This window comes from Ricinus communis, chromosome 10 (genome assembly GCF_019578655.1).
Source record: "Ricinus communis isolate WT05 ecotype wild-type chromosome 10, ASM1957865v1, whole genome shotgun sequence".
Classification (NCBI taxonomy): domain Eukaryota; kingdom Viridiplantae; phylum Streptophyta; class Magnoliopsida; order Malpighiales; family Euphorbiaceae; genus Ricinus; species Ricinus communis.
In genome coordinates this window covers 11228144-11250239 of record NC_063265.1, presented here as the reverse complement: position 1 = coordinate 11250239, position 22096 = coordinate 11228144, and the positions used below count along the sequence as shown (strand labels likewise).

Below are 22096 nucleotides of genomic sequence, written 5' to 3'. Positions count from 1 at the left end.
TCATATACACTTTAGGTCATATTGTAGTATTGTTAGTTCAAGACAAATGTAATATTTTCGAGAACAATCAAACCAGGCACTGCCATACAATGACCAAAAGTAAATGCATGGACTGCTTCATACGCTGAAACTAACCTTTTATATATATTGGTATTCAAATTCCATTTCAATACATAATTTTCCATTTTTTAAGGAAAAAAAAAAAAAAAAAAGAAAAGAAAAGCATGTTGCCATGACTACCGCCTACATCATACAAGACTCAGCTCATCAGCGACTGCAGCAGACTGTGGGCATTCTGGAGATTCAACGGCAGCAAGCTTCTTCTTCAATGCAACTAGTTCTTCACCAGCTTCACATATATATGCTGAAGCCTGTCTTCCGGATAAAGTTGCCCCCTCCATGCTGTCTATGTAATCCTGTTCAACGTAGTAGAGCCATAGTTTCTTATTATCACATTCAAACTAGCAAGTTTAGTGGATGACAAGTACTATTTCTAGCAGACATACCAAGGTTCCATTGGCTGTAAGCTTGTACATATATAGAGGCGTGATAAAAGTTACGCAATAACTTGCTATATCAGTAATAAGACAAGTACTTGTTTTGCTGAATGAGCCATTTAAGATGTATAAATGAAAAGAATGTATGTTTTGCCCAAGTTTTGCTCAATGTGAAGCATACATACATCTGAAAACTTGATAAGGGGAGCACAGGACCATTTATACACCTTATATCATGTCAATTATCCTCATCTCTCCTTTAATTTATTTAAGCCTTCTGTTTTCTTTCCTTCTTTTATTTTCCCTCTTTTTTAAATTCTGGTAGGTAAGGCTAATCCCAAAATTTGTGTGAGGAACAAAAATGTAAAGTTTTGGAAAAGGTAAAATTACCTGTTTTGTATAAGAACCAGCAAGGAAGAAATTTTTCACAGGTGTCTTTTGATCTGGTCTGAAGGGATCTTTGCCAGGTCCTTCGCGATATAAAGATTGCCCAATTTTTACTACGGATGACCAGATAACCTCTAAGCCTTGGGATGACGGAAATAAAGTCAAAACCTGAATCATTAAAAGAAAAAAGAGAGAAGGATAGTTAGAACATTGCATTATCATTATTGACAACGACACTGCAATAAGCAAATAACATCACTGTCAAAAGTAGTTAACAATAAGAATTTTTATTAACCATTTTTTACAATAGATTCACAGCAGAACAAATTTTAGAGATAACTAAAAGAGCTCCAAGTTGGTTCTAGAGTTCAGACTGCCAAGAGCATTAATCATCCAAATTGTGAACAGAGATTTGTGTTTTTCACAAAATCAAGTGGAAATTGCTTCCACTATGCCAAACGTGAACACGAAAGATCTGCAGTGTGCAATGCTGAATCTGAAGCCAAGTTCATGCTGTGCAAGCATGTGTAATATTCTTAAGCCAGACATCTCATAGAAATAAAAGAACTTCTATCAAACCTGTCAATTTAAAATAAGACGCAAGATCATAAAGCATATAGAAATTGAGTTCAATGGCCATCCATAAACCACGAGCTCTTTCTCAACTTTCATAGTGCATAAGAGAGCTTTTAGATAATAAATCACTTCAGGTACCATGAGATGTTGCTTAGAAGCCACCAACCTGCTTTGATACTCTCTTTATGATTTCTTCATTTACCAAGGGCATGTAAGGATCACCGGGTGTAAGAACACATCTGAAAATTACAGTTTTGGTATGACTGAATATGACATGAATATAAAGAAAGCACTAAGAAATGTATGCATGGGATAAAAAAACTTAAGTCTACAGGTGAATATATGAACATGAAAGGTGATTATCATTTCGCTAAAGGAATTGGTAGCATTGTACTATAGGGCTGTTGACGCCTTAAAATTCCATACATATAAACTAATGCTTAAGCTTGATTTAAGCCTTTGATGACTGACCAGTTTTAAACTGTCTTTCTATTTTACCCATTTAGTGTAATTGCAAAGGCAAACTTGATTTATCTCTTAGCATTCAGTGACCACAACATTCAGTGGTGACCTTGAATCATTCAAGGACAGCCATAGGGCATATATCAGATAGAACAACATTGCCTGAGTGCAAAAGAAGAAGTATGGTAATTATCCACAACAGTAACAGAATCTTTCCCTTACTGGAGCAATGATCCTTGTCCTTCAATGTAGTAATCTTCCGGAGAAGTGAGTGCTAAGTCCGCAAAACAAGAAAAATCTGCATCTGGAGTGTACAGAAGGTTATCTAAACCCACAGCTTGCCTTGATTGCCTACCAGTCAAAAGAAATAGAGGCCCATGAAGAAATAAATAAAGAACATCTTGTCAAAAAGAAAACCAGATAATACTGAAAGCATGTTTTTTCACACAATAGGAACAGCAACATAGAAGAGATATTCACCTTGATCGCTCTAGATCTTGTAACTCCGTGACCCAGCCATCATATCTAAGTTGAACCGTTACAACAGGTACTCCAACTAGCTCATAAATATTATCAAAAAACTTTGATTCCCTCCACTGAGATGGAAGTAATCTTTTGATTCCAGGGACATCACATGCTGCCATCAAATGGAACAGTAGAATGAGTACAGAATTGAAAGGAAAAATATGATCATGTGATACAAGAAGAGGATGGGATTTGAGTTCTGACAGGGAAGGAATATTTGGATACAGACCTGCAACATAAGCATCAGCTTTCACAACTTTCTTGTTAGTTGACTGCAAAGAAATGAAACTTTCACTATGAAAACTTATATAAACACTGGCTAAGGGACATAAAATAGAGAACTTTTCCTATAGATGCAAACATGTGACAAAGTCCATGAAAACAATGACAGAAAATAGGATGTTTATCGTCTTTGACCAACTGCAGCAAAATACAATAAATTTAGAAGGTGCAGAGTAATGCTTTATCTTTTGCAGCTTCTTAGACCTCTTTTAGAAATTGTATTGTTAGCTGTTTATCAGAAATTAGATGATATTATTGTCTAGTTGGTATTTGAAACTCTGACCAGTCATCTTGAAATCAGAGAGATTCAAATGCATGTGATATTCAAGTGAGTAACAATCATAACTAGATAAACACCGGATCAATGTCATATGGGATCTCATATGTAAGAGAAGTAACACGAATAGCCGTTTACTTTTGACATGGCAAGCCCTGTAACATATGTTTCTCCATCAGCAGACGTATCATAGAGTATCTGTCTGCATCCCCACCTTAAATGAAACCTGCTCAAGCAGATAAAAGATTTCAAATGAACATTTAAAACAACAACAATAACGGTGAAAAATAATCCAATAGATACTAAGTTTAAATTTATATCTCGTGTTTCCGCCATACCTGCCTCCTTTATCTTCAATATACTTTCTAATGGGACCGCTTAAATAAACATCCGGAGAACCCTTAAGCATGCGTAGTAGCGAAGCCTCTGTTTTAGTGGCAAACAAGGAGAATATAGTGAGCATACATCGAGCACTGATGTTATCACAGTCAATGAACCCAAGGGCATATGCAACAGGATCCCACATTCTTTGGATACTTGTGCGTGTGCCACCTTTAGACAAAAACCAATCAGAGAAGCTGATCTGGAAGAACAAAATGCATTCGTTAAGTATAACACTACGTATAAATGAAGAGACGCCATCAGTAAGTAATCAAAATCTGAAATGAACAATGTATCATTGCTTACACTATCTAAATTCCTTATGTCCGTCATTGCTCCATCTGGATCAATGAGGGCCTTCACAACTGGACTTAAGGCAAGAGCCACAGCATTTCTTGCTTTATCATACGTCTGCATTTGAACATCATTAACAGGAAATGCATCAAGAGTATTTCAGTGGAGCATGAAATCAACCACTAGTTGAAGAGAATGCAAACTATGAAAGATATAGTCAAGTGTAATTTATTAACTGTCTACTCAATATCCTCGAACAAGTTCACACTCTATAGTTAGAGGACCATAAAAAGTTTTTTTTTTTTTTGCATTTTTCACTATTGATGCAAAGTTAATTGAAAAAACTTAGGCTGTTACACTGTGCAGCAATGCTACTAACAAGTAGTTACTTGACTCAAGACGCATCAATCACAACCTTGTTGAGGTCATACTAAGAAACAGATATTGAATAAGATTCAGATTCAGATTGGCCATACTGGTCATAAAATTACCTTAAGTTGATTGGTGGTCAAAAATGCTTGGATCCCATGCAAGGGAGCTCCTATTGGAAACCGAAAATCAAGCTCTGCAATCCAAGTCAAGCTTATCAAAGAATTTAAAAACACAAGTTTGGCCATACCAAAATAAAGAAGGATTTCAGACTGAATAAGCCAAAGGTAATACTGAGCTATAGCTAATGCAAAGTAAAATTTGATCAAAGACAATCAAGAACCAAAACTTACCACCAATATCACCCCCCTTGTTTACAAATGTGTGAGTATGCTCCTTCACAAGTAGATTTTTATCTGCACCCACCTTCGTTCATACATAGATTTTGAGAAAGACTATAGAGACCATATAAATAATTACATAAGAAAAGTTTGATACATGGAAATGTGTTTGATATGAACCCTCAAAGAAAATATGATGGGGTGAAATTAGAGTTCAATCCTAACTCAGTTCATTAATTTCATTATACAGCAATCAAGCATTTTTCACCTTCTTCATCAAACGGAAAAGATTATTATAGCAGCCAAAGAAGACATGAAGTCCCATTTCAATGTGATTTCCACGTCTGTCCACAAATGAACCCACTTTACCACCAATAAAGGTCCTTGATTCATATATGTCCACCTGCAAAGAAACATTTGTGATTTAAACTCACATTCTTTTGGAATTCCAACAGGATGAAGTTATCGGGATTAAAAAGAAAAAATAATTGCAGATAAACAAACACATCAAAAGATCTTTGATAGCACCATAAGGCCTTAGAGATTTAAAAGAGCAACACCTCATGGCCTTGATCCAATAGCTCCACTGCAGTTGACATCCCTGCAAGCCCAGCTCCAATAATAGCCACCTTCAGTTTTGGTCCTCTATAATGCTCAGGTTCAGGTGGAAACAACCCCTTTGGAGCTGGCAAGTATACGATTCAATGTAAGGCAGAAAACAAGAATGATTTAAGTTCGCATTTCTTATACAACTGGAAAATATCAAATATCTCACTGACCTTAAAGTGGCACTAAATAAAGAGAATGAAAAGATCATTAAAAGCACGCACTGAACTTGATCATAATCCGTAATATGTTTTCTGTGATTTTACCAAGTCTTGAGCCTAGAAGTAGTTTACTCCAATTCTTTCAACAGAATTTTCAATATTCATTTCCAACAAATATCTGGAATGTACCAGCTGCTACGAACTAACTAATTGGACCTATTGCAACTGGAAAAGTGACTCCATAACATCCCAGAAGCTAATTGCCGGTAAAAGTCCAGTTGAAATTAATAGTAAATGCAAAAATCCACTTCACCAACAAAACACTGTTCCATGCCCTCGATTAGCTATTGTCTATAATACCGATCAGAAAAATTCTAATGAAAACACTATCTCCACTCTCAGGAATTTAAGAAAAAAATTTGAAATTAGATAAGCGTAAAATCAGACCTTGCACAAGAAAGAACACAAATTAAAGCAAATAAAAGAATATAGAATTTACCATTAACACTCATATCAGACACTTTTGTTTCCAGGGAATCCAAAGCAGAGCGAACAAAGAACAACCTCTGAGTCCTCACCACCTGAGCCGTCGACGAGCGGCGATCACCAGAAAGCAAGAATCCTGGAGTCCTCCTTCTAGTTCCAGCAACAGAATTGGCCGGAAGAAGAATCGATGAAGCCATCATAAGTTTTCGAAGCTTTGAAAAGAAAAATCAAGAAAGTCCAATTCTTTTTACCTATCTTTCAAGAAAGAAAGATAAAGGTATAAACAAGAAAGTGAACGTCTTTTCTAACTTCGAACCAATAAAGTGTCAATTTTTAACATGAACAAGTTCAAGTTTAAAAAGAACGGTCATAGGTACATAACAGACAAAGCGTTATAAACAGAGAAAAGAGGGTATCTTGAGGAAGATGCTTAAAGCATAGATAATTAAGACATAATAAGAGTTTAGTTTGGCATTGTTTAAAGATTCTTTCTTTGGACAAGGTGGTGTCTTTTGTGCTCTTTTTCTTTTGGAGGTTATTGCGGTTGGCAAAAGTTTCACTTGGGTGGCTTTGCCACTAAAAGAGAAGGATAATGGACCAACAAAATTCAGGACAGCAAGAGAGAGCTTTGTTTAATCTTTTATTTAATCTTTTATTTACATCAACCTTTTAATGGAAATGTTTAAGTGTCGTTTTGATGAAAATGGGTGTTATCATTTCATTGGTTTTTGGTACTGGGTTTAACAGAAATTGCGCCCTTATCTTTTCCATTCTTTCTCCACAGGAAGGAAATGGACCACGTTCACTCCCTTTTCATGACTAGTTTAATTATAAATTCATCAGATAACGCATTAAAAGAAAAACAAAACAGCATGCCAGCCCGAGCCCATCCTAAACTACAACAAAGTGACACTAAAGCCTAATGGGTAATTAATAAAAGGGAAGAAAAAAAAAGTTTAGCTAGGTTCAACTTTGACAGGAAAATAAGCCATTACTGTTTACTAGCAATCAATCAGAAATATACTGATTGATATTGTAATTTGCAAATAGTAAATTAGTTGTAAGAATGCAAGGACAGACTAGCCTATTGTCTAACTTAAAGCCTGCGTCCGACTAAAACAAAAATAAAGAAGAAAAGCTTTATCCTCTTGATAAGACTTATCAACATCAGCCAAATTTTTCATTCGGTGACACTTTCTGGGAAATGGAGGGGCTTCCGTTGCAAACCATGTTCAATTTCCTTTCAGTTGTCCAATCTTCAAGGTAAACATTTTCTCTAGACTTGGAGCAATCATTATATTCTAATAGTAGCCAATTATTGTTAAATTCACTGACAATCGTGCAACTTTTGCAAAACCCGGCAGCAATAAGAGAAGTAGAGATGCTATGACAATGAACTTGGATGACAATTTTACTTCACTACATGTAAAAAGAATGCCAAGGAGGGTGATATTGAAGTGTATTGGGTTGAACACAGTTCTGCTATGTATTAGTAATAATCCTGTTCTTGCTGCCCCAATGCCAGGGATGGAAGAACCTGAAATTATTCGGTAAAATGTTGTATGTGTTTTTGGCTTTATTTTCTTTTTCCTTTTTGCTCCCAGGAAAAAACAAAAGATTTTAACCTTTTTCATAAATTGTATTAGTTCTCATATGAGATTTGTTTTGTTTGGCATTTTGAAGCGTTCAGGACATTGAAGTTTGATAATGGGGTGAGAATTCGAGGTATCCATTTTTCTTGGTTCTGCACTTGTTCTGTTTGTAGGAGTAACGGACACAGAGAGATAGACCTAAAATGGGTTGGGGATGGTGAACAGTGAAATAAGATATAGGAGCAGTAATTAAGCTATCCAGCTCAAATTAATATCTAATTCCTAGAATTAAGAACTCGATTTCTTACTTTTATTTCTAGAAATTGTTGATGGAAAAGGTCAAGAAGCTCATGAAGGAGATGTAGTTGAAGTAAATTATGTATGCCGCCGCTCAAATGGCTATTTTGTTCACAGGTAAACCACCAGGGATAGTTATGCATTGCTGATTAATTCTAGAATATAAGTTTGTCTTTATATTCTCATCTTCAATCAAATGGACTGTACTCTTTTTATATTCTAATTCTACTTAATACAGCACAGTGGATCAATTCAGTGGGGAAAGCTCACCTGTCATACTTCCTTTGGATGAGAATAGGGTATGTCCAGAGATTCATGTTTCATTGGATTAGAATGCTGAACTTGTAGGAATATGGTGCATGTATGGTTCTTAGTTAATTTAATTCAAGATTATGTTTTATTCAAGTTTGTAATTATAGATTTTTTGTTTAATTTTCTTTCGGCACACAATAGTTACGCTGTCATACGTTGTTCAATACAACATGCTAGCATATTGAAATCTAAGATAGTACGAAAGACTTGTGTGAATGAATCATTCTAGTGATACAACAGAAAGAATTGACGGTGAGAATTTAGGAAATGAAGGGAAAATAGTGACGAGGCACGTAATGCTGTGTATGATAAGTGATGTGAAAGATGATATGATGATGTAGATGAAAGGGGAGGGCAGGGTAAAACAGAAGGGGAAAGAGAAAACATGATGTTGAATCTAATTATCAATCTTTTGTTGTGATTCTACTTTTTCAAAGTCTCAAGTCACATATCTTTTGCAAGAGACAGATTCTTAATCATTGTATTACTGGCCTAATAGCTTAAAATTGTTGTCATCTTGCTTCCTTGTGTTTCTATTGAAAAACGTGCTTTCATATTGTAAGTATCTCCTTTTGTCAGATCATTAAAGGCCTGAAAGAAGTCATAATTGGCATGAAGGTTGGAGGTATGTTCTATTTAAAGACATAGATGTACTGAAATTACTCTCCTCAAAATGATTTGTTCTAATCTATAATCCTCAGGCAAGAGAAGAGCATTGATACCACCTTCTGTTGGATACATAAATGAAAACTTGCAACCAGTCCCTGACGAGGTTTAATCCCTTACTTCCTTTTATCTGTATTTGCATGATTGCATCATCCTTGGAGCCTCAAGCGCATGAACCTCTAAAACCGAAATGTCATTCTTTTTCTTTTTCTTTTTCTTTTTCTTTTCTGGAGTACTTAATCCAGCTATGGTGATCACTCTTCGCTGCAGTTTGGCCCTCGACGAAGCCTCCTCTCTCATGCAAAGGAGCCCTTGATATTCGAGGTGCAGCTCCTGAAAGTTCTTTGAGTTTTCCTGTGTGCACATACTTATGAAAATTGTATCTTTACTTTCACTACTTTTGTAAACATGTAAACAAGAGCCAGGCAATGGATATTCATATAGCTACTTAATTCTTGAGATTAAGATTTAGTTAAGTTGTTGGAAACCCTTCATTTGTTCCATACATGTTTATAAAATTCTGTGATGATATAGATAACAATATTGATTCGTAAATTACTGTTGTGATTGATTTGCTAGTTCCTATACATGCTAAGATGAATAACCTTTTGCTTTATTCATGAAGTGGCCTCAATAATTAGAAACCTGCATTAATTTTTTACTTATCAAGGATGTTGTTACTTGTTATTAGTCCTTGTCTGATGAAGATGAACTTTCCGCCAAAACCTTATTGTTGTATATAGGTTCCTTTAGACCCTCTACACCTTTTTTTCCGTGTCAGATTTCCTATACCATATGCACTTATTTCATTTTATACAGTTTTCGTTCCAATTCTTAGCATCAGATTCGTTTTTGGCCTAATTAACTTTTTTATTGTTATTCTCACTGGTATAATCAAATTTCACAATTTGACCCAACTTGAAAATGCAATTTTTGGCACTTCCTTTTCGATTTCAATAATTGATGGGGCATGACATAACTTTTATTCATATAATTTTATATATTTTCACCTTGATGAAAGTGTCGGTCGACCAATAGGAGGTTAATAATTGAAGCCATTGATTTCGCAAGATTGAATTATGTAATGTCCACAAGGAAAATGTTGCATAGTGTCTACCAAATTGTAATTGCTGTACAGTAATTGTCTGTTCCATTAGCAATTGATAGACATCACTGTCATCTTAAACTTGTTTTGAAGAAAGGGCAAATTTGACATGTTTCAACCTCAAGACATCTCATTACACACTTTGAAAAGTGATAAGCTGCAATCCCAACTGCCAAAAACATGGACAAGGTAACTCACTAATTCAAACTTGAAATTTTACATAGTTAGACTGAACCACCATCTAGAAACCCAATTCATATCATTTCTGCTAAAAGTATATAAAAAAATAAAAATCATATTGCATTTGATGAGAAAAGAAAGAAGGTTGTGATAATATGAGTTTCAAGCTCATATTCTTTTCCTCTTCAACTCTTCTCTTAGTCTCTGAAACTTTTAGCATCGAAACTATTTCTGTGGGATGGAAGGTGCATTTGATTCTACAAGTATAGACCAAAGAACATGTACATCTTCACTCGGGCAGGACTTCACATCTTCATATAGAATGTATATACCTTTACCTAAAAAAATACAAACGAAATTAACAATAATATATGGCCACATGCAAATAGGATCTAAATGAAATGATTTTGACAAAGAAAGTATAATCATGAATGCTGATAAGCTATAGCTGGTAAATGTGGCATTGTATGAAAGTGTGCCTCAGGAGACATGAATCATTATTGTATGAAAAAGATTCTTTGCAGAAAATGAACTTGAAATTCATAAGTTGGGGTTCAATTCCAATATGTATATTTTCTTATTCTCATTGGCTAGAGACTAGAGTGCATGGAAACATGAAACACAATGGAAAGAAGTAAAACAGAAAAAAAAATGCAGAAAAGATTTAGTACTCTTTTTATGAGTCGAGTGCATGCGAAACCAGAGCTTCTTCAATGGAGAGAAGAAGGATCGAAGCCAACCCATTTCAGGAAATGAAAGAGTTTCATGTTAGGTAAAAGAAAATGTTGAAGAACATATAGCTATAGAGAAGGAGAGGGAGAGAGAGAGAGGAAAAGAACCTCACAAAGAAAAAAGAGATGGGAAGATGTTTGCTTTGCTTAGACAAAGGTAAATTATAGAATACCACTTCTAGTTTGCAGGCCAAAGATGCTTATAAAAATTTTGAATGAATGTTTGGTGCAATGTCTTATCTTCCTCATTTTCACTTGAAAGTATTCCTTAGACAATAGATGCAAGACTATGTCTACTCCTCTCTCTACGTCTGTGTGTTTATATTTATATAAACATTTATGTTGCTAGCCATTATATGAGAATTATTGGGTCCAAGCACTGTTTCAAAAACGTTGTACCAATTGTGCCATGCCTTTTGTTAGAAGAAGTGGATTTTTCGTCCAAGGATATATATATATATGTGTGTGTATATTTCTCATTTCTTGCTCAATAGTGTCCTTCCAATTTATGTACTTGACTGCACTACTTTTATGTAATAAAAAGGTTAATAATGTTGGAGTGTGTTAACAACATTGTTTACTAGAACATGCATATAATTTCGCAGAGATAGGAACAGAAAGAGGAGCACCAAGGGACATTCAACCCTACCAAAGACATGTATATTATTATGTAAGGAAACAAAATTATCACATGTCTTACTCTTAAGGAAGAGAATAACCTGATTGCTACACCTAAGAGAATCTGAACCAGTCCATGGATTCATTAAGATAATCATTCTATTTTTTGAACTGCAATATTTTTGACAGTGTGGTCAAACTTAGCATTTTAATTTATAGGTAAAGAGATGTCCCTTATATTGGACAGACAGAAGAAGCTACAATTCATTCTACTGCTGTTTTTTTTTCTTTCTTACCTTCAATAATCACTGATGTAACTGCAGGTTTGTTGCCCACCACTAAAAGATTGTCTGAATGTTTACTTTGGTTACTTTGTTCTTAATTTACTTTGTAAGAGATAAGATCGCCGTAGAATCTTCCATTGTAGTATTATGAGTATCTAAAACAGTCAAGAAAATACTTCAGAGTGCACTGTGTTAAATATTTGTTATTTACAAATGGATTCTGAATGTTCTTTGCATTTCTTTCTTTTGGATATTTCTAACCTAATGATTTTTTGCTAGCAGCTTTTGCCAGAACAATTGCATGCTCTCGTCTGCTTGAATTCAATCAACATCGCTGTAACTTGTGCACTGAACATGAGAAATATGCTTCTAACTTAGTCTATGCTACTCCTAGAATCAGCCCCGTTCACCATCGCGGCCTCGATCAAATCTATCTCCACATTCTCCGGCAGCCTGGCCTTCCTTCAGAATTTGCTGCTGCTATGCTGGAAATAACAAAAGGTGTTTTCTTCATTTCTGCCTATTTATTATCTTCAATCTCAGTCTTTAACTTTTATTTTATATGTCTGCTCTGTTCAAACAGGCGAGTAGGATAGTCCATGAATAGATTCCAAAACTTGATGGAAGACAATGAGTTGAAGATGTTGCCTGATTGATAATCTGATAGATTCGGAAGCATTTCTTTCCTTATCTTTCTCTATCTAGGAAGGTTTTTGGAGGCCACTAATTAAAGAAAAATACGATTGACAAGTGAAGTTCTTTTAGCTACTTTTCTGAGTATAACCATTATTTGCAGCTCTGCTGTCATGAAGAAGCGAAGATAAACACACCACTAGCTGTACATAATCACTGGGAAAAGTAGATGGATTATATAACTGCACAAAGGATAAACAGGAGAAAGAGAAGTGTGGCTGCTCCTAGAATCAAACAGATGGTCCAACACAGCATCCTGAGGATACTCATTGGAGTAAATGGCCCAGATGGCTTTATCTGCTTAGCCACACAAGTAGAGGAAAGTTAATTAATTCGGAAATTGAAACTGGAATTAGAAAGAAAAAGAAAATATAAGGGTTGTCACCTCATATTCAAAAAATGTACCTGCATTCGACTTTGGGTGGCATCCTCTGACTGCATCAAGTAACAGAAGCCATAAGCAACATAGAAAAGTTTAGAAGTCTAATGAGCAAAAAAATTAAAGAGCAATTCTATATGAACTTGGTACTTACAATAAGAGGTTTAAGCATCTCTGAGTCATCTTTGGAGAAGAAGGGCTTCATTTGATCTGCATCAAAATATTGACACAGTAAGATTAAGATATGGACCATTACTTAAAACACATCAATATCAGGTCTTCCAAGTATCAGAATATTTTCCAGTATATAGTGTTATGACTTGATTTCAACGTACATGAATGGAGTTGTACCTTGGTCATTACTGTTGTCTGGCCCAATGATTCCTTTGGTATTTGCAACAGGCAAGCCTCTTGCCCTGTAGAAGGAGTAAAAGAAAAAATTTAACATTTCTTAGCCACCAAATTGTCCTACCACACTTGAAACTGAAAATGTGATGGTTCGGTTAATATTCAATCCAAGAGATAAAAGAGCATGAGAAGGAACATACCCCTTTATAGACGGTGATGGATAGAGACTGGCAGCCAGCGCTCTTGTTCTTAGCCGGAAGTCTGATAGCATTTTCCATCGGAATTCCAAATCCTCTATAGTTCTGCAAATGCACTGCCACTACATATCAGTTAAGCAGTCTAATTAAATTCAGCTTCTGATCCATAGATTTGAAGTTATCCTGCTCAGTTAAAATTTTATGATCAGTTGGATCAAGTGATTCGGCAATCTTCATTTTCCTTTTAAATCTTTTATTATTAAAGACAACATCATCTGGGTACTAATTCTTCATTTCCAGTGCAACGAATATGAAAAATCACACATGTTTGGTAAAGAAAACGATTCAAAGGAGAAATAAAAGAACTACTTGCAAGAAAATCAAGAATACAGAAAAAGAAAAAGCAACAAGAAACATCCATAAAGAAAGAGTGGGAGAGGAAACATTACAAAATGAGATTTGAAGGAGGATTGAGCAGGAGTGATTCAAGACGATCAAGCTTAACGCCAACTTCTAAAATCTTGGACTTAGCATTGTCTTTAAGCCTATATTCTTGCTCCAAGTCCTTGTTCCTGATCCTGGTTTCTATGTCCTCTACCAATCTTGATACTTCTTGGGCTTCTCTTATCCATGCATCTATTACTAGAGAAGAATGTTTAGCCATCTTCTTCCCTTTTTCTTTGCCCAAACAGCATACAATTACAACCACACAACTCTCTCTCTCTCTCTCTCTCTCTCTCTCTCTCTGGTTCATTGGCTACTTACTAATATTATGAGATTTGTAATGAATGAGGACAAATGGAGGCATATGATTGTCCAGCTAATCAGGCAGTGGTCTGATAATAATATTATGATTGTAGTTATCCTTCTCTCAAGACTCATTTGCCAAGTTGATGCTGTTTTTCGCAAATTACCTTAAACTCTTACACTGCCTAATTTGGCAAAGGATAATTATAATTCCTCGCTTAAGATTTTTTTTAGTTATTATTATGCATTTCTATTCTCATATTTTTAAAAATAAAATTTCTCGGTCTCGTATTTATACATAATATGATGTATAATTTTATAAAATAATATTTTATTTTGATTTCTCTTACGTAAAATAACTCGAACATTATCAAGTCAGAAAGTACAATTTTAGTCAATAATATGAACTATTATTAGTATAAAAAATTAAAGTGCATTATAAATTTTAGGGACTAAATTATTGTATAATAAAAGATTTGTAAGATAATATATATCATTTTAATATTTAAGTTTTCTTTTTATCATTTTACATGTCACTAATATACATATTAATAATTATTTGACCGAGAGACCAAATGTGTCTATATTTGAAATATAAAGACCAAATTTAATGATTAAAGAAAAAAAAATTCAAAAAGTATTTATAATTATCCCTTGTTCGATTATCCTTTAGAATTATTATGGATAAGTGCTATCATATTAGGATTATGCTAATCGTCGTGTCATTGTTTTTCCAAGTAGATACAAAATTTGGACCATCTGCTACAAAATCGTATTATAAAGACCGAAACAACTGAATAAATAGAGATAACTAAGCAATACAAAGTAATAATTTAAATGAATTTTTTCCCACTTGATAAAATTAAAAATTCTCCAGGTTTAACTAAATCCAAGAAAACAAATCAAATTTTACAATAAAAATAAATAAATTAAATAATATATTTTTTCTCAATTATTGTATAAAATGGGATGGGAAGCCAATCAAATCTTAATTTGATCAATACAGTAAAAAGAGTGATACTCTGCTTAGGAATAATTTTTATATAATTATAGAAGTTAAATACTTATATTTGAATCAATTATTAATAGAAATAAATTCTAGTTATAAATTTTTTAAATTTCATCTTTAAAAAAATATTTATATATATAATTTAAAAAAATATTTCTTATGCTATGTTTTATTTTACTGCAGTATTTTTTTATCTCATCAATTTTATGATAAGATATTTATTTATATTATTGTTGGTTTCTTTTATTTCACCAACAAAATTAAATATTAAGTCTAAGAAAAAAATTTAGTATTTAAACCTGTATTAAATTATAATCTTCTCATAAGCATAAATTTTATTTAGTTTTAACATACGACTATAAAAAAATCTAGTGTATTTTCATTTGTATAAATTTAAAATCTCAAATTTGATATTATTTTTATCCTAAATTCTGCATACACGAGGAGACTTCTAATGAATAAGAGAGAAAAGAAAAAAAAAAAAAAAAAAAGGAAATATAAATAATTTTTCAAATGGGTCAGCTTTCTGAAAGCCTCCTTTTAAGTCCGAGTAAGTATAAAATGGATATAGGATAGGCCCAGGCAGCCTAACATTAGGTAAATGTTGTATAAATATTAATATGATACAGCATATTGCTTAAGTTGTGTCTGAGTCTCATTTGAATTATAATATATAAATAATTCAATAAATAAAATAGGCTGACCAAATCAACAGGTTTGATAGAAGTTGTTAAAAAATTAAGAAGAGAAAATTAAAGTTTTTAATTAATGTTTTAAATTTTAATGAATTTAGTAGTTAAATAATTTCAAATTAAGAAGTATGGAAATAATAGTATAGAAAATTCACATAATTAATAAATTATTGTAAAAAACTATTTCAATAGGTTGCAGGTTTTATGGAGCAAAAAATATTACCTGCTAAACAGATAACAAATTACTAAATCTGATGGGTATAATTAAAATATTTCAATTTCACACTAAAAATTCTCTAGATGTATATTAGACCTAAGTGCACTGGTTAATAAAATAAGGATGTTGATTGAGAAAAGAAAAGGTTGATTATTATGATATATTGCCTTATACAAATTTACCTTCTTTATCACATAAAAAGAGTAAAATGGGAAGAAAAAGAGAAATGTTCTTCTGGGAGGTCAAAAGCTATGAAAATGTGGTTGTGTGCATGATTGCAAATTCTGAAGGAATTGGTGCAGAAAGGATTAGAGATATTATAGAGACTCATGAAAAAGGTACCAAAGCACCTTGGCATTTAAAAAGTAAGTCTGCTTCTCTTCATTCATTTCACCCTTCCTATTGTCTATTACACCATTCATAACATCATCTCCTTTTATGTCATAATATCACATATATGTCACGAAAAATCCAGAATTTGTAAATTAACAATAGCAATTACATTTTCTAAGTATAAAATAAATTATGTTCTTAATTTATTATTATTCTGATAACCAATTTACATATTAGCATTGATCAAAATATTGTATTTTTGGACTAACCCCTTGGTTATGTTATGTTAGGGAAAGTGCGGACTATATTTACATTAAATAATTGTATTATTTTTATTTATTTTGTATAATACAATACAATACAATACAGACCTAATTAGTTTAATGGTACCAAATTAATTATGACAGTTAAGCCCACCAACGGTTTGTAACCTATCCCAAGACATCTTACTACAAAGGCACGAACAAATTAAAGTTACACTCTTGTGTTTTTCCTTTGATTGCGCCAATGTCGGGTCAATTAATAATGCCTTATGTATCTCATGCTAAATCTATATTTTAATCTTGGTGAATTTTATACGTTACAGTAATTTGTCAATATTTTTATATATTTATTAAACAAAATTTTAGATTAATTTATATAAAAAAATATTTTTAAAAATAATTTTATATAGATAATTAGAGAATATGGCTAATGCATCATCCATGCAAGAAAGGTATAGCTAGTACACTACATGCCGTTTAGTTATCACTTTTTCACCGGTTCCTTTTAAACTTTTTTAATTTTTTTTTTACTAAGTTCTAATTTCTTAATAAACAGTTTAAATATGCTTTACTTAATAAATAGATTAAAAGATAAAATAATAATCTTAAAAAATATATACCTATAACAACACTAAACTAGCCCTAGTGGCAATTACCCTTTTTCTTCTTCTTTTTTTTTTTTAATGTGTTTACTTACATTAGTTAAAGAAATGAATTTAAATATATATATATGAAATTTTATAATTTTACTAATTTTTTAAATACTGTAAAATATTTTAAAGTGATAAAAAAATTACAGTCTCAATTTGGATCAATTAAAAAATAGAAATGAACTCTCAATTATAATAAGTTATACGTTTTTTAAGTTTTATTTTAAAAAACTATCTCTCTATATAATAATATTTATATATATATAAATTAAAAATATATATTATGTTATATTTTATGTTACGGTAATATTGTTTTGTCTCATAAATTTTATTTATAAGATGATAAAATATTTGTATTTTATTTTATTATTGACTACTGTCATTTCATTAATAATATTAAATATAAAATTTAAAAAAATTATAACATTAAATTTTTATTAAGTTATAATTTATTTACAGTTATAAATTTTATTTAGTTTTAAGTGTGTGATTAAATACTGATTTTACTCTAAATGTTGAAATTAAGAATCAAATTAACAGATAACTTGTGGGCTTGAAAGAAGGCCCAAAGTAAACTGAAGTAAGATGGGCTGTAACGCACAAAACTGACCACGGACAGATGCACGTGAACACCACGTCTTTATTCCTTTAAAAAGTAATTATTACCACTAATCAGTTAAATTGATGTGTCCTTGGAACAGAAGCCATCCATTATGTCACACGCGCTCTGAATCTGCGTGAGAACCACCTTTTCATCGTTCTATTCTCAAGGAGAAAAGTTGACCAATTACATGAAAGCGTGATAGTTACTAGACAAAGAATTATCTTCGCCAGGATTTGTGTTTAGTGATTCTTGGAATAAAATAAGTAGCAAAAATAAAAGCATCGTAATTTATAATTGAAAAGCTAAATAAAAGAAATGGAGAAATATGGAAATTAATTAAAACATAGAGGCATTGTGGGCCCTAAAGATAAATTTAGATTTGTTGCTGTCTTTCTTTTTTCTTTTCTTTTTTTTCACTAAAAACCAAATTTCTATAATTTGAATTCAAAATTTAAGTACTTAAAAACAATTTTGTCATAAAAAAACACCTCCTTTGTACTATAAGAGAAACTTCATATAAAGGGACTTTTTATAGAGGAATTTATTAGAAAGTTCATAGAGGTAGGCTTTGTAGATAAAATTATTAGTATTTCCTCTTGATTTTTCCCAAAATTTTATTACAAAACAAAAAAATAATAATTTATAATTATATATATCAACTAGTTTCTACTTAATCTTTTCAATATTATATGTAATCATTATTATAAATAAATCTAACATTCAACAAATCAAAAAAGAAAATAAATCTATTATCTTGAAAAACAAAAAAAAAAATCTATATACTTATATGACTTATTTTACCGGCCAGATTGAGATTCTAGGACTGTAATGCTATTAGATAAATATATTTTAAAATTTTTTATATGGGTTTAGCCCATATATTATAATAAATGAATGAAATATGAATATTTTATATTTTGATATTAATAACTGATATTTATTATATTATTTAAAATTAATAAATATATATGTCAATCAACAGTTAAAAAATATACTAAATTTAAATAAATTTTTTTTAATTTATATATATATATATATATATATATATATATATATATATATATTATTTCTCAATAAAAGCAACCAAAAAGAATGTTAATTAAGGATGTTTAAATACAATTAAATATGTCAACGTGCTTACATTAACTTGTTTGAAATGATCCCACAATAAACAACCAGCTTCATTAAGATAATTAATTAACTGATTGATTATTTCATATATTTAAGAAATGGAAGTATAATGAACTTATAAATATACGGTCTTAACCTTAAACCGCATTAATTATGTTTCATGAATGAAGGGAGGTCTCAAAGTCAGTTTCTTTCTTTCTCTTTCTTTTCTCTGGTTGTAAATGTTACGGTCTCTTCTCTTCTATTTACATGTGAATACTTGTCAGGTTAAAAAAAAAAAAGGTGATTTTTTAGAGAGAGAAAGACAAAGTAATGCCCTTTTTCCCTTTCTCAGTGTTGAGTAATCTTCAAACCACCAGCCTTTCCAGCAATACAGAGTTGCTATTTCTTTCAAAGTTTTGCCCTTTTTCTTGTTCCCTTGCCTATTTAGCCTGTCGCTTTCTTGAGAGGTATTGCATATTTGGATATTTTTTTTCTTTTTCTTTTTCAATTTTGGATTGATGTTTTTCTTTTTTGTTTTAATAAAGTTGAAGTTTTTACTTAATTATTTATTGTTGGAGATGGCATTGACAGTGAAATCAGTCTACTTTTTGTCTGCTTCTTTCGTCAGTTACTTTACCACTTACATTCCTCAATTTTGTCTTCGATTCAATTTAGATTTGCCTTCTCTCTCCTTCTCCAATTGATCGCTGTTTTCTTTTCTCCTAGTGATGCATCAAAGTAGAAGATACCCAGATGGAATAAAGACTTGAGTTTCAGATTTTGTACCATTTTTGAGATGAATCTTTGAGGCAAGAGCTATTTATTTCTTGTGTTAACTTTTTTCTTTTTGTTTACTGTTTGCTCCATTTCTGAGGTTTTTTTTTTTATTGTATTAATTTTAGATGCGAAATTGAACTCGAGTGTTTGAGGAAAGACCCAAGTGAGTGTTCTACAGTAGTGAATTGGAGTCTTTTTGTTGAAAAGATGAGAGATTTTCCTTCTTGCTTTGGTGAAAATGGGGTACAAGTAGCAGATTCTTCATCTTCAAATACTAGTAAAAATGCACAGAATTTAGTAACTTGTGTGTATCAATGTCGAATTCGAGGCCGTTCTTGCTTGATCACTATTACTTGGAGTAAGAATTTGATGGGTCAAGGCTTAAGTGTTGGAATGGATGATTCTGCTAATCAGTGTTTATGCAAGGTTGACATTAAGCCCTGGTTGTTCTCGAAAAGAAAAGGGTCTAAGAGTTTAGAAGCCTATTCTTGTAAAATTGACATCTATTGGGACCTTTCATCAGCTAAATTTGGATCTGGTCCTGAACCACTAGAGGCATTTTATGTAGGTGTTGTTGTCGACAGGCAAATGGTCCTTCTTCTTGGCGATATGAGAAAAGAAGCTTTCAAGAAAACTAGTGCCGCCCCTATTTCTTCGACTGCTGTTTTTGTCTCAAAGAGAGAACATGTTTTTGGGAAGAGGGTGTTTAGCACCAAGGCTCAGTTTTCTGACAATGGTCAAGTTCATGATCTTGTGATTGAATGTGACACAATTGGTGTTAGTGATCCATGCCTTGTAGTTCGAGTGGACTGTAAGACTGTGATGCAAGTGAAGCGGCTGCGGTGGAAGTTCCGAGGGAATCATACCATATTGGTTGATGGGCTAGCAGTAGAAGTTCTTTGGGATGTTCATAACTGGCTCTTTGGCTCATCGGTTGGGAATGCTGTTTTTATGTTCAAGACATGCCTCTCAGCTGAGAAGTTATGGTCTAGTCAACCACTTTCAGATCCAAATGTGTTACCATGGTCCTTCTCACAGAGATTTCTGGATTCCAAATCACAAAATCTCGGTTTTTCATTGATTTTGTATGCTTGGAAGAATGAATAGAGACTCAGAAATTTTTCTTTGAGTGCTAACAGAACAGTTAGGAGTTGTGATTTTTATTGATTATGTGATTGATTACACCTACTTTGATTGAACAGTTTTTCCTTTCTTCTTTTTGCCCTGTTGAGTTACTTGAGCAATTGAATTGATACAATTTCGTGTTCATAGCTGGCTATATACCCTCCATAAATTGTCCGCTACCTTTTCTTCACTGGTTCGTTTAAATATCCATTATCAACACAAGACTTAAGTTAATGCTTGAAGGTTTTTTATTTGTGGTCGGATTCTGTTCCCTCGACATGCAGCATATAGCACATCTTTATTCATTAGTTTTTTGAGTTGAAACCTCCTTAATGGTCACTCCATAGCAAGTTGTCTTGGTCATAAGCATGTGCTTCTTTTCCTAGAATCATTTCAATAATCGCTGACAGAATTCTTGTTGATTTTCTATTTGTTTGAGATTGATACCTCTGTGTTGCAGGGAAAGAATTTTCAGATTAGAGAATGCTTGGAATTCATATAAGATATAATGATTGCTCATACCATAATGCTGGAAAAGGAACTTAAAAGAATGCTAATAATCCAGTTTCGGCATTTAAAATCTGCGGTTGATGGATCTTGGTATGAAATTCTAACTTGATTCTTAACTTTTACCATTTATTTTTTTAGCATGGCTGAGTAATAAGTATCAATTATTAAATTTTGCTGGGATATTTTGTGTTTTTATGCCAATGATGTCTCTATGTAGGCAGCCTAGACAGATTCTGGGCTTATGGCCTCTCCTAATGCAGCATGGTATACCTGTATGTAGACATTTCCAGCTGGTTCTCTGTCTAGATCCTGTTCTAGGTTATGATTCTGCACGAACTCGGCAGGGGAAATATCAGTGTTCTCTTGGACACTTTGCTCTTTGCAATTGCATTTTTATCCCAGTTTTCAACAGCACGTGTAATTTTTCAGGTGCTCTTTTCTTGAATTTGTTAGTCTTATTTCAAGCTTGTAGCAGGTTAGCAGCCTTTCATTAATTAGACCATTTTCAGATTTCTTGTCTCTTATTTGCATTTCCTGTTTCAAGATGATGTTTATGTCAAGATATGTAAACATATATCAGTACACTGGCATGTCTGCTTTTCTACTTCAGTTTATCATCTGAATAAGATCCCCCACCTTAGGTGTCTGTGAAGCTTGATGCGAGCCTCTTTGCTTCATAACTCCATACTAAAAAATTGAATGCTGTATCAAAGTGTTAGATTTTGCTACTCTGTTGCTAGGCCCGTTAAAATGCTGTCATTGTCCTGTCTATTGGGTTCATTTAAAATGTGAGAAATAAATGAACGGGTAATGTGAAAGACCATATGATGGAAACTCAGCTTTCTGCTTGCTATCGAATGATTAGATACTGAAACACATTTTATTAGATACTGCTGTCTCTAAATGCTTAGATACTATCTTAGGTGATGCATAAAACTCCCAGCTAGTTGCTCACTGTCAAGTTCAAGTGATGTTAATTTATCATTGAACCATATGTATGCTTTAAATGC

At 32.7% G+C, this 22096-nt stretch overlaps 4 protein-coding genes across 9 annotated transcripts; 2 read left to right on the top strand and 2 right to left on the bottom strand.

Annotated features, from left to right (window-relative positions):
* Nucleotides 1-120: 120 nt before the first annotated feature.
* Nucleotides 121-6367, bottom strand: LOC8289444 (zeta-carotene desaturase, chloroplastic/chromoplastic). Its single transcript, XM_015715119.3, has 14 exons — nt 5658-6367; nt 4952-5076; nt 4660-4794; nt 4404-4476; nt 4173-4246; nt 3694-3798; nt 3345-3589; nt 3145-3232; nt 2677-2719; nt 2403-2559; nt 2145-2273; nt 1627-1699; nt 888-1052; nt 121-416 (listed from the first exon to the last, which is right to left on the bottom strand). Exons 1-14 carry the CDS (start codon nt 5842-5844, stop codon nt 249-251), a joined length of 1767 nt encoding a protein of 588 aa, XP_015570605.1. The 5' UTR covers nt 5845-6367; the 3' UTR covers nt 121-248.
* Nucleotides 6368-6481: 114 nt separating this feature from the next.
* Nucleotides 6482-9066, top strand: LOC8289443 (peptidyl-prolyl cis-trans isomerase FKBP16-1, chloroplastic). Of its 2 annotated transcripts, none has more exons than XM_025156147.2 (8): nt 6482-6907; nt 7009-7194; nt 7335-7369; nt 7557-7650; nt 7772-7832; nt 8425-8470; nt 8547-8617; nt 8745-8958. In XM_025156147.2, the coding sequence occupies exons 1-8, from the start codon at nt 6849-6851 to the stop codon at nt 8763-8765; spliced, it is 573 nt and encodes a 190-aa protein (XP_025011915.1). In that variant the 5' UTR covers nt 6482-6848; the 3' UTR covers nt 8766-8958. The 2 variants fall into 2 exon arrangements, with proteins under 2 accessions (XP_025011915.1, XP_002512238.2); XM_002512192.4 differs by having other exon boundaries at nt 6510-6907; nt 8782-9066.
* Nucleotides 9067-11593: 2527 nt separating this feature from the next.
* Nucleotides 11594-13836, bottom strand: LOC8289442. 2 transcript variants are annotated; one of them, XM_015714939.3, is made up of 6 exons: nt 13496-13836; nt 13050-13151; nt 12853-12917; nt 12656-12711; nt 12508-12557; nt 11594-12419 (listed from the first exon to the last, which is right to left on the bottom strand). In XM_015714939.3, exons 1-6 carry the CDS (start codon nt 13798-13800, stop codon nt 12416-12418), a joined length of 582 nt encoding a protein of 193 aa, XP_015570425.2. In that variant the 5' UTR covers nt 13801-13836; the 3' UTR covers nt 11594-12415. The 2 variants fall into 2 exon arrangements, with proteins under 2 accessions (XP_015570425.2, XP_015570424.2); XM_015714938.3 differs by having other exon boundaries at nt 12528-12557; nt 13496-13834.
* Nucleotides 13837-18850: 5014 nt separating this feature from the next.
* Nucleotides 18851-21738, top strand: LOC8289361. Of its 4 annotated transcripts, none has more exons than XM_048370154.1 (4): nt 18851-19141; nt 19401-19483; nt 19577-21176; nt 21308-21738. In XM_048370154.1, exon 3 carries the CDS (start codon nt 19659-19661, stop codon nt 20556-20558), a length of 900 nt encoding a protein of 299 aa, XP_048226111.1. In that variant the 5' UTR covers nt 18851-19141; nt 19401-19483; nt 19577-19658; the 3' UTR covers nt 20559-21176; nt 21308-21738. The 4 variants fall into 4 exon arrangements, with proteins under 4 accessions (XP_048226111.1, XP_015584637.1, XP_025011959.1 ...); XM_015729151.3 differs by having other exon boundaries at nt 21304-21738; XM_025156191.2 differs by lacking the exon at nt 18851-19141 and adding an exon at nt 19150-19297 and having other exon boundaries at nt 21304-21738.
* The last annotated feature ends 358 nt before the right edge of the window (nt 21739-22096 follow it).